General features: G+C 44.2%; 1 protein-coding gene across 1 annotated transcript in view; it reads right to left on the reverse strand.

The window, feature by feature from the left end:
* RNF212B (ring finger protein 212B) overlaps positions 1-16889 on the reverse strand; it is a 52866-nt gene that overhangs the window by 23684 nt on the left and 12293 nt on the right. Inside the window, exons 3-4 of the mRNA XM_049768975.1 lie at positions 14697-14771; positions 1772-1887 (exon numbers count right to left, since the gene is read on the reverse strand). Of these exons, the coding sequence (XP_049624932.1) occupies positions 1772-1887; positions 14697-14771 (191 nt within the window). The remainder of the gene's footprint in view (positions 1-1771; positions 1888-14696; positions 14772-16889) is intronic.

Genomic DNA, 16889 nt, shown 5'->3' on the forward strand with positions numbered 1-16889 from the left:
GTTTTTGGGCCACACCCAGCGGTGCTCAGGGGTTACTCCTGGCTGTCTGCTCAGAAATAGCTCCTGGCAGGCTCAGGGGACCATATGGGACACCGGGATTCGAACCAACCACCTTTGGTCCTGGATCGGCTGCTTGCAAGGCAAACACCGCTGTGCTATCTCTCCGGGCCCCACAACTGTTTTCTTATTGTCAATATCTAGTTACTGTTTATGAGGGAAATACTTGCTACTACATAAAATTGTTTATTTTTCTTTTTAGGCTACACTCAGCTGTATTCAGTCAGATCTTCCTCCTGGCTCTCTGCTTAGGGATCACTCCTAGGTAGTGTCTAAGGGATCATATATGGTGCTAGTGACCAAATCTAGGTTAACTACATGCAAGGTAAAAACCTCACCCATTGTACTACCTCTATAATCCTATATGAAGTTTTGTTTTTGCTTTTGGGTCATACCTGGATTTGCTCTCAGGTGTCATTCCTGGCAGAGCTCAGGGGGTCATATGGGTTGCCAGGGAATCAAACTCAGGTTGATTGTATGCAAGGCAAGAATCCTGCCTGCTATACTATGACTGCTTCTCCAGCTATACAGATTATTTCTGAGACTATCCAGTAGTTCAGGGAGACAATGGCAGGATTTGATGGTAGGAAGAATCCAACAACAAAAGTCACTGGAGGGTCTGGAGGTAATACAATGGTGAGGATACATGCTAGACCTGGGTTAGATTACCAGTACTACATGATCCCAAGCAGTACCATATCCTTTACCCAGTTGATTGAGAATTATGAGCACCACTTGGGAACTCCCCCTTCTCTAATAAGTAGTCAACTGGTTTGATTTCAGGAGTTTATATAAATTTCTTCTCTTCATCCACACACAACTGGTCTGATTGTAAATTTTTATTAAGCACTTCATCTTTTAGCTGGAGATTTCTAAAATACACTCTTTAGAGGTAATATTTAAGTGTTTTCGATCTGAAAGATGAGCTATTACAGGGGTTAAAGCGCATGCCTTGCGTTCTTCATTCCCCACAACCACCATATATGGTCCCTGCGCACCGCCAGGGGTCACTCCTGAGCACGGAACTCACAGAGCTATGAATAGCTTCTGAGCACCACTGCATACACCATGCTCTCAAAATGTCAGCACCCAAGTGATAGTATAATGTTAAGGCATTTGCCTTACACTCTAGTTCAAACCCTGGCACCGAATGGGTACCCTGAATCTCATTAGAAATAAGCTCTGAACACAGAGCCAGGAGTTAAGCCCTATGGACCACAGGATGTCCCCCAAAATGTCTTCTCTAGTTTTTATCACTGTGAGTGAGTTACGTCTGAAGTAGTTTTTGTTATAGGAAAGTAGAAACTACAAGTTGAGACAGGTTCTTTGAGGAAAGAATGAGGAAAAAGTAAATGAAGATCTGGGGCCAAAGGGGTGGTATAGGCGGTAGAGCATTTGCCTTGCATGCGCTAACCTAGTACGGACCGCGGTTTGATCCCCCAGCGTCCCATATGGTCCCCCAAGTCAGGAGCGATTTTTGAGCACATAGCCCAGAGTAACCTCTGAGCATCACCAAAAACAAAACAAAACAAAACAAATTTTAAATTAAAAGTAAATGGAGATCAAAGAAACCAAAAATTCTGTGGGAGAACAGCACAAGACAAACATAAATATACACAAAGAGGAATTTTCAGGCTTTTCAATTACATGGAAATAAAGGCTATGGCTTCTCTGAAAGGAAAAAAGGTTTCTGGTGATTTGATGTGTCACTTACTTGTCCTGGCTGGTAACTTTTTGCTGTAACTCCTGCATGTTTGCTTCTAATTTTGCAAGTCTATGTTTATAAAAGGCAATAAGGAGATCAATTTGTTTCTTCTGGAAATTCCACACCTATTAGGGAAAAATAATCCTTTAACATATTCTCCCAGGATACTTTGCCCTTTCTTCTGACAACAAAGGAAAGTCTATTCATTCATACTTAATTACTAATTATTTTCTTCTGAAATATCTGATTTCTTTTTCTTTTCTTTTTTTTCTTCTTTTATTTTGGTTTTTGGGTCACGCCTGGTAGCACTCAGGGGTTACTCCTGACTTTGCACTCAGAAGTCACTCCTGGCAGGCTCGGGGGACCATATGGGATACCGGGAATTGAACTGGGGTCCGGCCTGAGTTGGCCGCGTGCAAGGCAAACTCCCTACCGCTGTGCAAGACCCCTGACTTGATTCTTGACTCTTCCAAACCAGATGGTTTTGTACTAGGGAAAGCCTTACATTTCTAGGATAATGGTTTTCTAATATCCCAATATGAATATTCAAACAAAATACAAATGCTCCTTTAAAAATATAACCTTTTGGGACTAGAGATTGTGCAAGGGGTTAAGGCATTTCCCTTACAATGTGGCCTGCCCAGGTTTGATTACTGACTTCACATATGTAGCACTACCTGGAGTGATCCCTGAGCACAGAGCATACTGCCCTGAGAACTACTGGTTGTGACCCAACAACCCACCCTCCCCTGCCATGGGGAAAAAATATAATTGTCTATCTTGAGCAAGCAGAAGGATGACTAAGAATTTTTTTCAAACTTAGAATTGGTTCTAAATTCTAAAGTAGAAAAAAAAATTCTAAAGTAGAATTGTCTACTTTCAGCTTAGACTGAGTTTCTACATTAACTATTATGAAGCACAGGCAATCAATTTACTTCCCTAGGTTAATCACAGTTTTCACTCAGTCACACTGAAAGCTGTTTATGTTGCCACAGTAAAGGGCAAAGAAACACAGGAGTTTGCCTATTCCTAAATTTTATTTCTGGCCATGGGCAAATAATTTTATCTTTTACTTTATTTTACCATTTGATGTACCTATCATGGGAGTAATGAATCAGATCAAAAGTTAATATTTAGAAAGTGTTTTAGCTTTGTCAGGCTCTACTTTCGAATACTCAGCAGTATTTATGTCTCATCTGCTTCTTTCCTATTCACACTATAAATCTTTTGTCTAAAGTCTCTGAGTAGATCTTGCTATTTTGACAAACTTTTAGTTTTTACCAACTTTTGAGGGTTTTGTTGTTGTAATTATTCATTTTGGGGGGAGGGGGGATAGAGGCCAAATCTAATGGGTGCTCAGGGCTTATTCCTGTCTCTATACTCAGGAATTACTCCTGGGGGGCTCTGGAAACATATGGGGTACTGGGAATTAAATCTGGGTCAGAGACCAGAGAGAGAGAGAGAGAGCGCACAGCAGTAGGGCATTTGTCTTGCACGTGGCAGACCCAGAACAGACCTGGGTTCGATTCCTGGTATCCCATATCGTCCCCAAGGCCTGCCAGGAGTGATTTTTGAGGGCAGAGCCAGGAGTAACCCCTGAGCACCACCAAGTTGGCCCCAAAACAAAACACACACACACACACACACACACACACACACAAAACACACATCTGAGTCAGCTGCTAGCAAGGCAAGTACTATTACCTAGCCTTATGAAGTTTTTTTTTTAATGCCTTATTACAAAATGATTATACTTAATTTTATCTCATCTCTAGCCTCTTTCCTTTCTACTCAAAAGCAAAATGACCAAGTTTGAGATAGCTAAGAATTCACTGTACCAAAAACAAAAAAAAAAAAAAAAAAAAGGGGGCCGGGCGGTGGCGCTGGAGGTAAGGTGCCTGCCTTACCTGCGCTAGCCTAGGAGACGGACCGCGGTTCGATCCCCCGGCGTCCCATATGGTCCCCCAAGCCAGGAGCGACTTCTGAGCGCATAGCCAGGAGTAACCCCTGAGCGTCACCGGGTGTGGCCCAAAAACCAAAAACAAAAACAAAAAAAAACAAAAAAAAAAGAATTCACTGTAGGGGCCGAAGAGATAGCATGGAGGTAGGGTGTTTGCCTTGCATGCTAAAGGATAGCGGTTTGAATCCCAGCATCCCATATGGTCCCCCATGCCTGCTGGGAGTGATTTCTGAGCGCAGAGCCAGGAGTAACCCCTGAGTGCTGCCGGGTTTGATCCAAAAAGAAAAAGAAAAAGAATTCACTGTAGTCTACTTAAAAATTTTAAGTTGCTATTAAAAAAAAAAAAAACTAACAACATTTAAAATGAGGGAAAATGGGGCAGGAGCAATAGAATAGCATATACTATTTGCCTTGCACACTGCTTCCCCGAATTCATCTCTGGCATCCCATATGGTTTCCCGGGCAGTACCAGGAGTAATTCCTGAGCGCAGAGCCAGGAGTAATCCCTGAGCACTGCCAGGTGTGGCCCAAAAACCTGGGGGGGGAAAAAGAGGAATAAAAGTTGTAATTGTAGGGGTTTATACACACCTACTCTGCTTCAGGGCTATTCCTGACTCTCAATGCTTAGGAGTAACCCCTAGCAATGCTAGGGAACCATATGCAGTATGAGGATGAAACTGCAGTGTGCTGTATAGAGGAGGTGAGGCAAATACTAATTTTTGGACCATTCTACTTTGTTTTGCTTGTTTGTTTTGGAGCACAACAGTGGTGCTGAGGTCTTATTTCTGGCTGTGTGCTGATAAGTCACTCCTGGCAGGCTCAGGAGACCTTATGGAGTGCCAGGGATCAAATTTGAATTGTGTGCAAGCAAGCACCCTATCATTGCACTTATTCTGCACCCCCACTTCCTAACTCTTATTTGCAAAGTTCTAAAATTTTTAAGTTGAAAATTAATTTGAGGGCCGGAGAGATAGCATGGAAGCGGGGCGTTTGCCTTGCATACAAAAGGACAGTGGTTTGAATCCCGGCATCCCATATGGTCCCCTGAGCCTGCCAGGAGAGATTTCTAAGCGTAGAGCCAGGAATAACCCCTGAGCATTGCCGGGTATGACCCAAAAACAAAACAAAAAAAAAAATGTGGGGGGGAGGTTCATACCCAGCAGTGCTCAGAGTTACACTCACGAATCACTGCTGGGCAGGAGTGATAGCACAGCGGTATGGCAGTTGCCTTGCACACAGCTGATCTGGATGGACCCGGTTGGATCCCCAACATCCCATATAGTTCCCTGAGCTGCCAGTAGCTATTTCTGAGTACAGAGCCAGAAACTCCTGACTCTATGCTCAATGATCATACCTTGTGGGTTCAGGGGACCACATGGGGATTAAACCCAGGTCGCCAGTGTAGCAAGTGCCTACCCTTTGTACTATCTCTCCAGCCTAATTTTAGTAATTTGTTTTGTTTTGTTTTTCGGGCCACACCCATTTGATGCTCAGGGGTTACACCTTGTTAAGTGCTCAGAAGTTGCCCCTGGCTTGGGGGGACCATATGGGATGCCGGGGATCAAACCTCGGTCCTTCCTTGGCTAGCGCCTGCAAGGCAGACACCTTACCTCTAGCGCCACCTCGCCGGCCCCTAATTTTAGTAATTTTAAAATTATATCTCAATGTTGTTTGGGGAGAGGGGCACACATGACACTTCTCAGGGTTTACTCTTGGCTTTTGGTTTAGGAATCACTCCTGGCAGGCTAGCAGGACCATATAGTGGCTAGGGATTCAAGTTTGTTTTTATTTTAATTTTTAAAAAACTTTATTTATTGATTGATTGGTTTATAGGCCACACTCAGCAGCATTCAGAGATCTTCTGGCTCTGTACTCAGAAATCGCCCCAAGCAGGCTGGGGGACCATATGAGATGCCTGGTGTCAAACTGGGTTTCTCCCAGGTTGGCTGCATGCAAGGCAAATGCCCTTCTGTTGTGCCATTTCTCCAACCCCTGCCACAGACCTTCAAATTTGAATTCCTAGGGCCGACCTGGGAGGGAACTGGTTCAATTCCCGGCACACTGCAGGGTGTGGCCCAACAATCAATCAATCAATCAATCAATCAATAAAGATTTGAAGGTCTGTGGCATTCAAGGCAAGGCAAATGTTCTACCCATTGTACTATCTCCAGTTCCTTTTTTTTTTTTTTTTTTTGGTTTTTGGGTCATACCTGGCAAAGCTTGGGGTTACTCCTGTCTTTTCTCAGGGGACCATGTGGGATGCCGGAAATAGAACCACTGTTGGTCCTGGGTTAGCTGTGTGTAAGGCAAATGCCCTACCACTGTACTATCTCTCTGGCCCTCTCTCCAGTTCTTCTCCTCTTCTTTCTCCTCCTTTTTGGGCCATCCCCCAGTGATGTTCTCGAACCTGGGTCAGTCACGTGCAAGGCAAGCAACTTATCCCATGTACTATCAGTCTGTCCTGCCCTTCCTTCTTCTAGGCCCAATTACTCTTGCTTAGATTGTTTCCATAGCCTCTAAGTCTTCCTGCTTCAACTGTTTTTCTTTTTTCCCTTTTTGGTTTTTGGGTCACAGGTGGCAATGCTCAGGTGTTACTCCTAGTTCTGCACTCAGAAATCACTCCAGATGGTGCTCAGAGGAACATTTGGGATGGCAGGGATTGAACCCAAGTCAGTGTGTGTAAGGCAAGCACACTGTCCTATGTCTCCTGACCCCCCCCTTTTTTTTTTTGAGGGAAGGGGTTTGGGCCACAACTGGCCATGTTCATGATGTGTTCACAGATCCCTAGCTCTGTGCTCAGGGATCATTCCAAAGACTACATATAGTATTATGGCTTGAATAGGTATGGCTGCATACAAGATAAACATAATTCCTTAACTATTTCTCTGACCCCTCTACTTGTACTATTTTAGGACAGTGCATACCCAGCTCAGGGGCCACTCCTGGTTATGCACTCAGAAATCGCTCCTGGCTTGGGGACCATATGGGATGCCAGGGGATCGAACCACGGTCCATCCTAGGCTAGCGCCAGCATGGCAGATACCTTATCGCTCCGTGCCACCACTCTGGCCCCTCTACTTGTACTCTTTTTTGTTTTTGTTTTTGGGTCACACCCGGCAGTGCTCAGGGGTTACTCCTGGCTCTACTACGCTCAGAAATCACCCTGGAAGGCTCGGGAACCATATGGAATGCTGGGATTCAGACTACCATCCTTCTGCATGCAAGGACGCCCTACCTCTATGCTATCTCTCCGGCCCCTCTACTTGTACTTTTTTTTTTTTAGTTTTTCAGGCCATACCTGTTTGATGCTTAGGGTAAGCGCTCAGAAATTGCCCCTGGCTTGGGGAGACCATATGGGACATCAGGGGATTGAACCTCGGTCCTTCCTTGGCTAGTGCTTGCAAGGCAGACACCTTACCTCTAGCGCCACCTCACCAGCCCCTACTTGTACTCTTTTTTTTTTGTTTTTGTTTTTGTTTTTGGGCCACACCCAGTAACGCTCAGGGGTTACTCCTGGCTATGTGCTCAGAAGTTGCTCGTGGCTTGGGGGACCGTATGGGACACTGGGGGATCGAACCGCGGTCCGTCCAAGGCTAGCGCAGGCAAGGCAGGCACCTTACCTTTAGCGCCACCGCCCGGCCCCCTACTTGTACTCTTAATTCATTCTCTACTCAGCCAAATTCTCTTTTAAAAGTATGCACTTGAGGGGCCGGAGAGATAGCATGGAGGTAAGGCGTTTGCCTCTCATGCAGGAGGTCATCGGTTCGAATCCCGGCGTCCCATATATGGTCCTCCCGTGCCTGCCAGGAGCAATTTCTGAGCCTGGAGCCAGGAATAACCCCTGAGCACTGCCGGGTGTGACCCAAAAACCACAAAAAAAAAAAAAAAAAAAAAAAAAAAGTATGCACTTGAGCTAGAGTGATAGTACAGTAGAATAGGGTACTTGCCTTGCACAATCAACCTAGTTTCAATCCTCAATACTCTATATAGTCCACTAAGACAGCCAGGAGTGATCCCTGAACACAGATCCAGAAGCCAGGAGTAGGCCAGGTATGGGGTCCAAATCAAAAGTAAAATAAAAATTTTTATACACTTGATGGGGAGAGCACAGAGTGGGTAAGGTATTTGCCTGGCACACAGCCAGCCTGGATTTGGTCCCTGGATGATACATTTGGTCCCTTATGATACAAAGAGCCCTCTAGGAGTGATCCCTGAGTCAGGAGTAAGCCCCGAGCACTGCTGGATATGACCCCAAAACAACAACCAAATTAAACACTAAGGGCCAGAGAGATAGTACAGTTGATATAAAGCACTTGCCCTGTGCATGACTGACTGGTGTTCAACCCCTGACACTACATATGGTTACCCAAGAACTGACAGGAGTGATCTTTAAACAACGCAGGAGTAATCCCAGTGCATAGCTAGGTGTGGTTCCAAAACAAAAAATAACAAAAACTCTATATTTTTGGCCATTACTGTTTTCTTGCTTAAAAGACTTCAATGTGGACTTGGAGAGATAGACAGTGGATAGAGTGCAGAGTTAGGAGTAACTCAAAGAACTGGATATAAAACAGCAAACAAAATTCACCAAATCTCTGCATTTGGAGAGCTTACATTTTAGTGCAGGATTTAGACAATAAGCATAAATGTAGTATCAGTGATAGAGCAATAATGGGGCAGGGTGAGATAGCTCAGTGATCAGTGACAGTAAACATGAACAGGGACATGAGTGGAACTCCAATTCCACATGGCCGCCTATACACCATGGGGTGTAGTCCTTGGGGGGCCCTTGCACTGGCAGGTAACCCTAGTGGTCTCCAGCACTGTCAGAACAAAACATCTCTGCATCATTGGGCCCTAGTATTGAAGTACCTGGTACAAGTAATCACTGAGTGTGGCTCCGGATTCCCTTTGCTCTAAGTGGGAGGCCCCCAAAAGCTATGATCTGGTCTGGAACAGTGCAGTGGCTTAGAGCTTACCTTGTAAGCCCAAGGTAATAAGTTCAAATCCTCAGTATTGAGCCAGATAGTATAGCCATAAGTTTCTTGCCTTTTATGCAGCTGACCCTGATTCAAAGCACTTGTACCACATAAGGTCCCTTGTGCCCTTCCAGGAGTGATTTCTGAGACAGAGGCCCTGATCACTGCTAGGTGCCCCAAAAAAACACATTACCTACATCCCCCCCAAAAAAAAACCACAATCCTATGTCCAATATATACTGAAACAGCAAGATCCTGGTAGCTCTCCTATTCCGGATCCTTTGAACCACAAGAAATTTCTGGCTAAACTGCAGACATTTTATTGTGTGAAAGCATCACAAAATGGTTATGACTTGAGGGATAAAGTGATAGAACAGCGGGCAGGGCATTTGCCTTGCATATGTCTTACCCGGGTTCGATCCCATATGTTCCCCCAAGTACCAGCAGGGGTAATTTCTGAGTGCAGAGCCAGGGGTAACCCTTGAGCCCTGCCAGGCATGGCCCTAAAAAAAAAAAAAAAAAACAAAAACAAAACCCCAAAACCAAAACAAACATAAAAGGTTGACTTGAGCTTGAGTACAAGGGGTAAAGCGCTTGCATTGTGTGTGGTTAACTTGGGTTTAATCCCCATCACTCTATAAAGTTGCCTGAATCCTGCCAAGAGTGATACCTGAGAACCAGGAGTAAGCCCTGAATACTACCGGCTGTGGCCCCAAAGTAAAAAAAAAAAAAGTATGACTCCCCTGAGAACACAACTTAAAAAAAATATAAGAGCATCAGAAATATGGCCCCTGATACCTTACATATGTGTAAGCACAGCAGTGACCCCTGGAGAGGAAAACAACTGTTAAGTCATGTGTCCGAAGAGTGTGGAGTACAAATACCAAAACAAAAGGGGACAAACCTCAAGGAGCATTGCAGTCACACAACATACAAGCCTTATGGTCATCACAACACATCAACAACAGTGAAGAGGGGGCCAGAGAGATAGCATGGAGGTAAGGTGTTTGCCTTTCATGCAGAAGATCATCAGTTCGAATCCGGCTTCCCATATGGTCCCCCGTGCCTGCCAGGAGCATGGAGCCAGGAGTTCCCCCTGAGCACTGCCAGGTGTGACCCAAAAACCACACACACACACACACACACACACACACACACACACACACACAGGCAAAACAACAGTGAAGAGAAGGGGAAAGAAAAAAAAGGAGGCAGGATAAATTTGGTTTTTAATTATACCCAGAGCTTACTACTGGCTCTGTACTCAGGAATCACTCCTGAGGGAATATATGGGGTGCCAGGTATTGAACCTGTATTGACTATATGCAAGACAAGTGCCTTACCCACTGTACTATCACAACAGCCCCTATGGGAATGAATTTTTTTTTACTTTTTAAAATTTTTTTTGGTTTTTGAGTCACACCTGGCAGCACTCAGGGGCTACTCCTATCTCTGTGCTCAGAAATCACCCAGGGCAGGCTCGGGAGACCATATGGGATTCAAACTGCTGTCCGATCTATGTTGGTTGCATGCAAGGCAAATGCCTTACCGCTGTGATATCACTCTGGCCCCTTTTACTTTTTTTGTTTGTTTTTGTGCCACATCTGGTGGTGCTCAGGGGTTACTCCTGGTAGGTTTGGGGGACCACATGGGATGCCGGGGATTGAACCCAGGTCAGTCCCGGGTTGACAGCACGCAAGGCGAATGTCCTACCACTGTGATATCACTCTGGGTCCTGGAAATCAATTTTTTAAAAAGGGTTATAATGAAAAATAAAGCAGGATAAGAGGGAGAACACTGGCTCCAAAGTGAAAGAGTGATCGAAATCTGACTGTGGGGGCCAGAGAGATAGCATGGACGTAAGGCGTTTGCCTTTCATGCAGGAGGTCATTGGTTCGAATCCCAGTGTCCCATATGGTCCCCCGTGCCTGCCAGGAGCAATTTCTGAGCCTGGAGCCAGGAATAACCCCTGAGCACTGCCGGGTGTGACCCAAAAACCACAAAAAAAAAAAAAAAAAAAAAAAAAAAAAAAAAAAAAAAGAAAAAGAAAAGAAAAGAAAAGAAATCTGACTGTGGGAAAATATTTTTTGAGCAGAAGCCTTAGTAAGACAATCTAGGTATTACTTGGATCAGTGATTAAACTTTACATATTAGGAAAACACATCTTCAGATATTGCTGACTTTACCAAACTAGCTCTGCACTAGAGTGATGATTAACTGACCCCTTCCATTTATTTTATCTTGATTGTTTGACCATGTGTAATTGGTCCCATGATTAGGCAGGTTAGGATTCAGACTACATATAACTTCTTTACTGATCATTAACGAACTGTAGGTTTAGTTATTAACCAAAGGTCTGCTCTTTCTTGTGCTCATGTGACCCTGTTTACATTCTCCCTGATTCTGAGCAAGATTTCCTCTCCCCCATAATATAAAAAAATCTCTCAAATATGAAGGTTTACCTAAGCAGTTAAAATTAGGATTCAGTATCTCCAGAGCTAGGAGTGAGAAATAATGCACTAAAGAAAACTTAAATGTATTCGACTCTACTAGAACATTAATAACAAATATCTCTGTAGACCCCCATCTTCATATTTAGGAAAGGAATATTCTCGGGGCTGGAGTGATAGCACAGTGATAGGGCATTTGCCTTGCACACAGCTGACCCGGGACAGACCCAGGTTTGATTCCCAGCATCCCTTATGGTCCCCCAAGTCTGCCAGGAGCAATTTCTGGGTGCAGAGCCAAGAGTAGCCCCTGAGCAATGCCAGGTGTGGCCCAATTTTCCCCAAACAAAACAAAACAAAACAAAAGGAAAGAAATACTCTCAAGAAAATGTAAAGTATATAAGGGGAAATAAAGAATAGTGATAAAATCTCTCTCTCTTTCTCTCCTTTTTTTTTTTTTTTTTTTTTTTTTTTTTGTTTCACATCTGGCAGCGCTCAGGGGTTACTCCTGGCTCTATGCTCAGAAATCGATCCTGGCAGGCTTGGGGAACCATATGGGATGCTGGGATTTGAACCACCATCCTCATGCAAGGCAAAACACCCTACATCCATGCTATCTCTCAAACCCCGATAAAATCTCAAGAAAGATGACAAGGTAGGAATCCAATTAGGCTATGAAATAATCAGAACTGGAGAGTAGAAAAGAAAAGCCTAAGTTTTACAATTTGGGAGCTCACTCAAATGGTAGTTCTTGAGACTGAAGCACAGTGAATAGGGCACTTGTTTTGCACACACAGCCAACTTGGATTTGATCCACAGCATCCCATATGTCCTTTTTTTGTTTGTTTGTTTTTTGTTTGTTTGTTTTTGGGCCACACCTGTCGGTGCTCAGGAGTAACTCTGGTAGGCTCAGGGGACCATATGGGATGCCGGGATACGAACCAGGGTCTGTCCTATGTTGGCCACATGCAAGGCTAACGCCTTATCGCTGTGCTATCGCTCTGGCCCCTTTCACGAGTAATTCCTTTTTTTTTTTTTTTTTTTTTTTTTTGGTTTTTGGGTCACACCCAGCAACCCAGCAGTGCTCAGGGGTTACTCCTGGCACTATGCTCAGAAATGGCTCCTGGTAGGCTCAGGGGAGCATATGGGATACCAGGATTTGAACCACCGACTTTCTGAATACAAGGCAAACACCCTACCTCCATGCTCTCTCTCCAGCCCCTCAGGAGTAATTCTTAAGTGCAGAGCACACAGTAACCTCTGATCATTGTTGGATGTGGCCCAAAAACATAAAAGAAGAAAAACAGATAGTTCTTCTGCCTTCTCGCCACCTCCTAAATTCCCATGGCTCCTGACTAATAAAAGAGTATGTCAATACATAATACATAGGAGAAGAAAAGATTACCCAAAGTTCAGGCAACAGCTGTGAACACTAAATGAAAGATTGAATAAATACCAGTAAAGGTTATTAAAAATGAGATTGGGAATGTTGCACTGGTGATAGGGAATGTTCTTTTTCTTGGGGGGGGGGGGATTTATATCCGGCGGCACTCAGGGGTTACTCCTGGCTGAGTTCAGAAATCGCTCCTGGCAGGCTTGGGGGACCATATGGGATGCTGGGAATAGAACTACCATCAGTCCTGGGTCAGTCATGTGCAAGGAAAATGCCCTACCACTGTGCTATCTCTCTGACACAGAAGGTGTTCTTTTTATAACTAAAATCCAACTACAAACATGTTTGTAATCATGGTGCTTAAATAAATATTTTTGTTTTTGTTTTTGGGTCACACCGGCAGTGCTCAGGGGTTACTCCTGGCTGTCTGCTCAGAAATAGCTCCTGGCAGGCACGGGGGACCATATGGGACACTGGGATTCGAACCAACCACCTTTGGTCCTGGATCGGCTGCTTGCAAGGCAAACACCACTGTGCTATCTCTCTGGGCCCATAAATATTTTTTTAAGTGAAATTGGGGGCTATGGAGAGAACTCAGTAGACTCAGCTGCATGTTTTGGATGCATGAACACTGGTTCAAACTAGCACCAAATTGGGGCTGGAGAGATATCACAGTGGTAGGGCATTTGCCTTGCACACTGCCAAACCATGATGGACTTTGGTTTGATCCCTGAGCACTGCCAAGTGTGGCCCAAAACCAAACAAACAAAAAAAATAAATCAGGTAGGGTGCTTGCCTTATATATAGTTGACCTGGGTTTGATCCCCATCACTCTATATATCTCTATAGTTCCCTGAGTACTGCCAAGAGTGATCCCTGAGTGCAGAGCCAGTAGTAAGCTCTGACCACTGGCAAATGTTTATCCTGCTGGCCCCAGAAAAAAAGAGAAAACGGGGCCAGGGAGATAGCACAGCGGTAAGGAATTTGCCTTGAATGCAGAAGGACAGTGGTTCGAATCCTAGCATCCCATATCGTCCCCTGAGCCTGCCGGGGGTGATTTCTGAGCGTAGAGCCAGGAGTAACACACTGCTGGGTGTGACAGAAGAAAAGAAAAGAAAAGAGAAGAGAAGAGAAGAGGAGGGGAGGGGAGGGGAGGGGAGGGGAGGGGAGGGGAGGGGAGGGGAGGAGAGGGGAGGGGAGGGGAGGGGAGGGGAGGGGAGAGGAGAGGAGAGGAGAGGAGAGGAGAGAAGAGAAGAGAAGAGAAGAGAAAAGAAAAGAAAAGAAAAGAAAAGAAAAGAAAAGAAAAGAAAAGAAAAGAAAAGAGGGGCCGGAGAGATAGCAGGGAGGTAAGGCATTTGCCTTTCATGCAGAAGGTCATCGGTTCGAATCCTGGCGCCCCATATGGTCCCCTGTGCCTGCCAGGAGCAATTTCTGAGCCTGGAGCCAGAAATAACCCCTGAGCACTGCCGGGTGTGACCCAAAAACCACAAAAAAAAAAAAAAAGAAAGAAAGAAAAGGAAGGAAGGAAAGAAAGAAAGAAGAAAGAAAGAAAGAAATAAAGAAAGAAAGAAATAAAGAAATAAAGAAAGAAAGAAAGAAAGAAAGAAAGAAAGAAAGAAAGAAAGAGAAAGAGAGAGAAAGAAAGAAAAAGAGAGAAAGAGAAAGAAAGAAAGAAAGAAAGAAAGAAAGAAAGAAAGAAAGAAAGAAAGAAAGAAAGAAAGAGAAAGAGAGAGAAAGAAAGAGAAAAAGAGAGAGAAAGAGAAAGAAAGAAAGAGAAAGAGAGAGAAAGAAAGAGAAAAAGAGAGAGAAAGAGAAAGAAAGAAAGAAAGAGAAAGAGAGAGAAAGAAAGAGAAAAAGAGAGAGAAAGAGAAAGAAAGAAAGAAAGAAAGAAAGAAAGAAAGAAAGAAAGAAAGAAAGAAAGAAAGAAAGAAAGAAAGAAAGAAAGAAAGAAAGAAAGAAAGAAAGAAAGAAGAAAGAAAAACTAAATTTCCTAGGGGAATCAAGAAAGAGAGGGAGGAAGGGAGGGAAGAAGGAAAGAAGAGAAAGGAAAGAGAGAGAAAAAGAAGGAAGGAAGAAGGAAGAAAGAAAAAAGAGAGAGAAAATAAAACTAAATTTTCTAGGTGAATCAAAGTTTCTTTTCTTTCTGTTCTCATACCTGAGAGATATGGCTGAAATACCGCATAGCTGTCTCCATTGGGTTTCTGAAATACATCTTCTCCTGAGGTTTTAGCTATGAAGACAGTAGGACAAACAACTGAGCATATCCAGTGAATGAAGTAAAATGCAGGCAAATATGACAAAGATTGATTGCACATACCCTTCTTAAAGTAGCTGGTATAGTGTCACTGGCATGGAGGGGTCACCATACTCAATCAGGGTTGCTTAGTTCAATTTTCTATTTGTGGACCCTTTCGTACAAGAATTTTTACAAACCCCAAGTATACAAAATAGGCATACCATACAAATCAAACACTTACTGGTAGTGCATCATAAATTTATTTTAAAAGTTTTTCTGGGGCCGGAGAAATAGCATGGAGGTAAGGCATTTACCTTTCATGCAGAAGGTCATCGGTTCGAATCCCAGTGTCCCATAGGGTCCCCCGTGCCTGCCAGGAGCAATTTCTGAGCACGGAGCCAGGAAAAACCCCTGAGCACTACCGGTGTGACCCAAAAACCACACACACACACACACACACACACACACACACACACACACACACACACACACACACAAACAGTTTTTCTTTTCCAGTGGAGCTGGAGTGATAACACAGTGGGTAGGGCATTTGCCTTGCTCGAGGCTGACCTGGGTTCAATCTCTGGCATCCCATATGGTTCTCCGAGCCTGCTAGGAGAAATTTCTTTCTTTTTCTTTTTGTTTTGTTTTGTTTGGTCCACACCCGTTTGGTGCTCAGGGGTTATTACTCCTGGCTAAGTGCTCAGAAATTGCCCCTGGCTTGGGGGGACCATATGGGACGCTGGGGGATCGAACTGCGGTCCTTCCTTGGCTAGCGCCACCTCACCTACCCCACTAGGAGTAATTTCTGAGTGTAGAGCCAGAAGGAACCCCTGAGTACTGCTGGGTGTGACCCCAAAACAAACAAACAAACAAAAACTTTAAAAAAAAAAACAACTTTTTTTCAGGGCTAGTGATAGTGCAGTGATTAAGGTGTTTGTCTTGCATAAAGCTGACCTGGGGTTGATCCCTGGCACCATATAGGATCACTTGTGCATCTCCAGGATTGATTCCTGATCACCGAGCTAGGAGTAAGCCCTAAGTACTACAAGATGTGATCCAGGAGCCAGAGAGATAGCACATTGGTAGGGCATTTGCCTTGCACACAGCCGATCCAGGATGGATGGTGGTTCAAATCACAGCAACCCATATGGTCCCCCATGCCTGCCAGGAGAATTTCTGAGCGCAGAGCCAGGAATAACTCTTGAGTGATGCTGGGTGTGACCCCAAAACAAAACAAAAAAAGATGTGACCCAAATCTCAAACAACAGTAACAAAATTTTTTCCAGACCCCTGCATTCAGTCATAGTTTAAAAAGCTCAGCTTGGGAAAAAAAAAAAAAAAAAACTCAGCTTGATGGGAGGGAGGACAATAGCCTGCATGCAGCAGACCAAAGCTAGATCCCTGGCACTGCAAAGAGCTCTTCAAACTTGCTAGAAGTGATTCTTGAGTAGAGAACTTGGAGTAACCCTTGAACATTGTTGGGTGTGCACCACCACCTCCACCACCCCCCAAAAAGGGAAGAGTCACTCCTGAGCACTACTGGGTACAGTTCAACATTCAAAACAATTTTTTTCAAACATGTTTGTAGTTGGGTTTCAGTTATAGAAAAGGACACTCCTCTTCACCAGTGCAACCTTCCCACCACCAATGCCCCTCATCTCCCTCCTCTCCCACCCCCTGTCTGTATTTGAGTCAGGCATTCTATTTCTCTCACTCACTACCATTGTCATGATAATTGTTAATGTAGTTATTTCTCTTAACTGTACTCACCCCTCTTTGTGGTAAATTTCATTATCATGGGCTGGTCCTTCTAGCCCTCATCTCTATTGTCTCTGGGTATTTTTACCATGCTGGTTTTTATTTTTCTTAAATCCCACAGAAGATCGAGACTATTCTGTGTCTGTCTCTCTCCCTCTCACTTATTTCACTTAACATAATAGTTTCTATGTTCATCCATGTATAGGAAAATTTCATGCTTTCATTTTTTCCTGACAGCTGCATAGTATCCCATTGTGTCTATGTACCACAGTTTCTTTAGCCACTCATCTGTTGTAGGGCATCTGGGTTGTTTCCAGATTCTGGCTATTGTAAATGGCGCCACAATGAATA

Source organism: Suncus etruscus, chromosome 2 (genome assembly GCF_024139225.1).
Source record: "Suncus etruscus isolate mSunEtr1 chromosome 2, mSunEtr1.pri.cur, whole genome shotgun sequence".
Lineage (NCBI taxonomy): Eukaryota > Metazoa > Chordata > Mammalia > Eulipotyphla > Soricidae > Suncus > Suncus etruscus.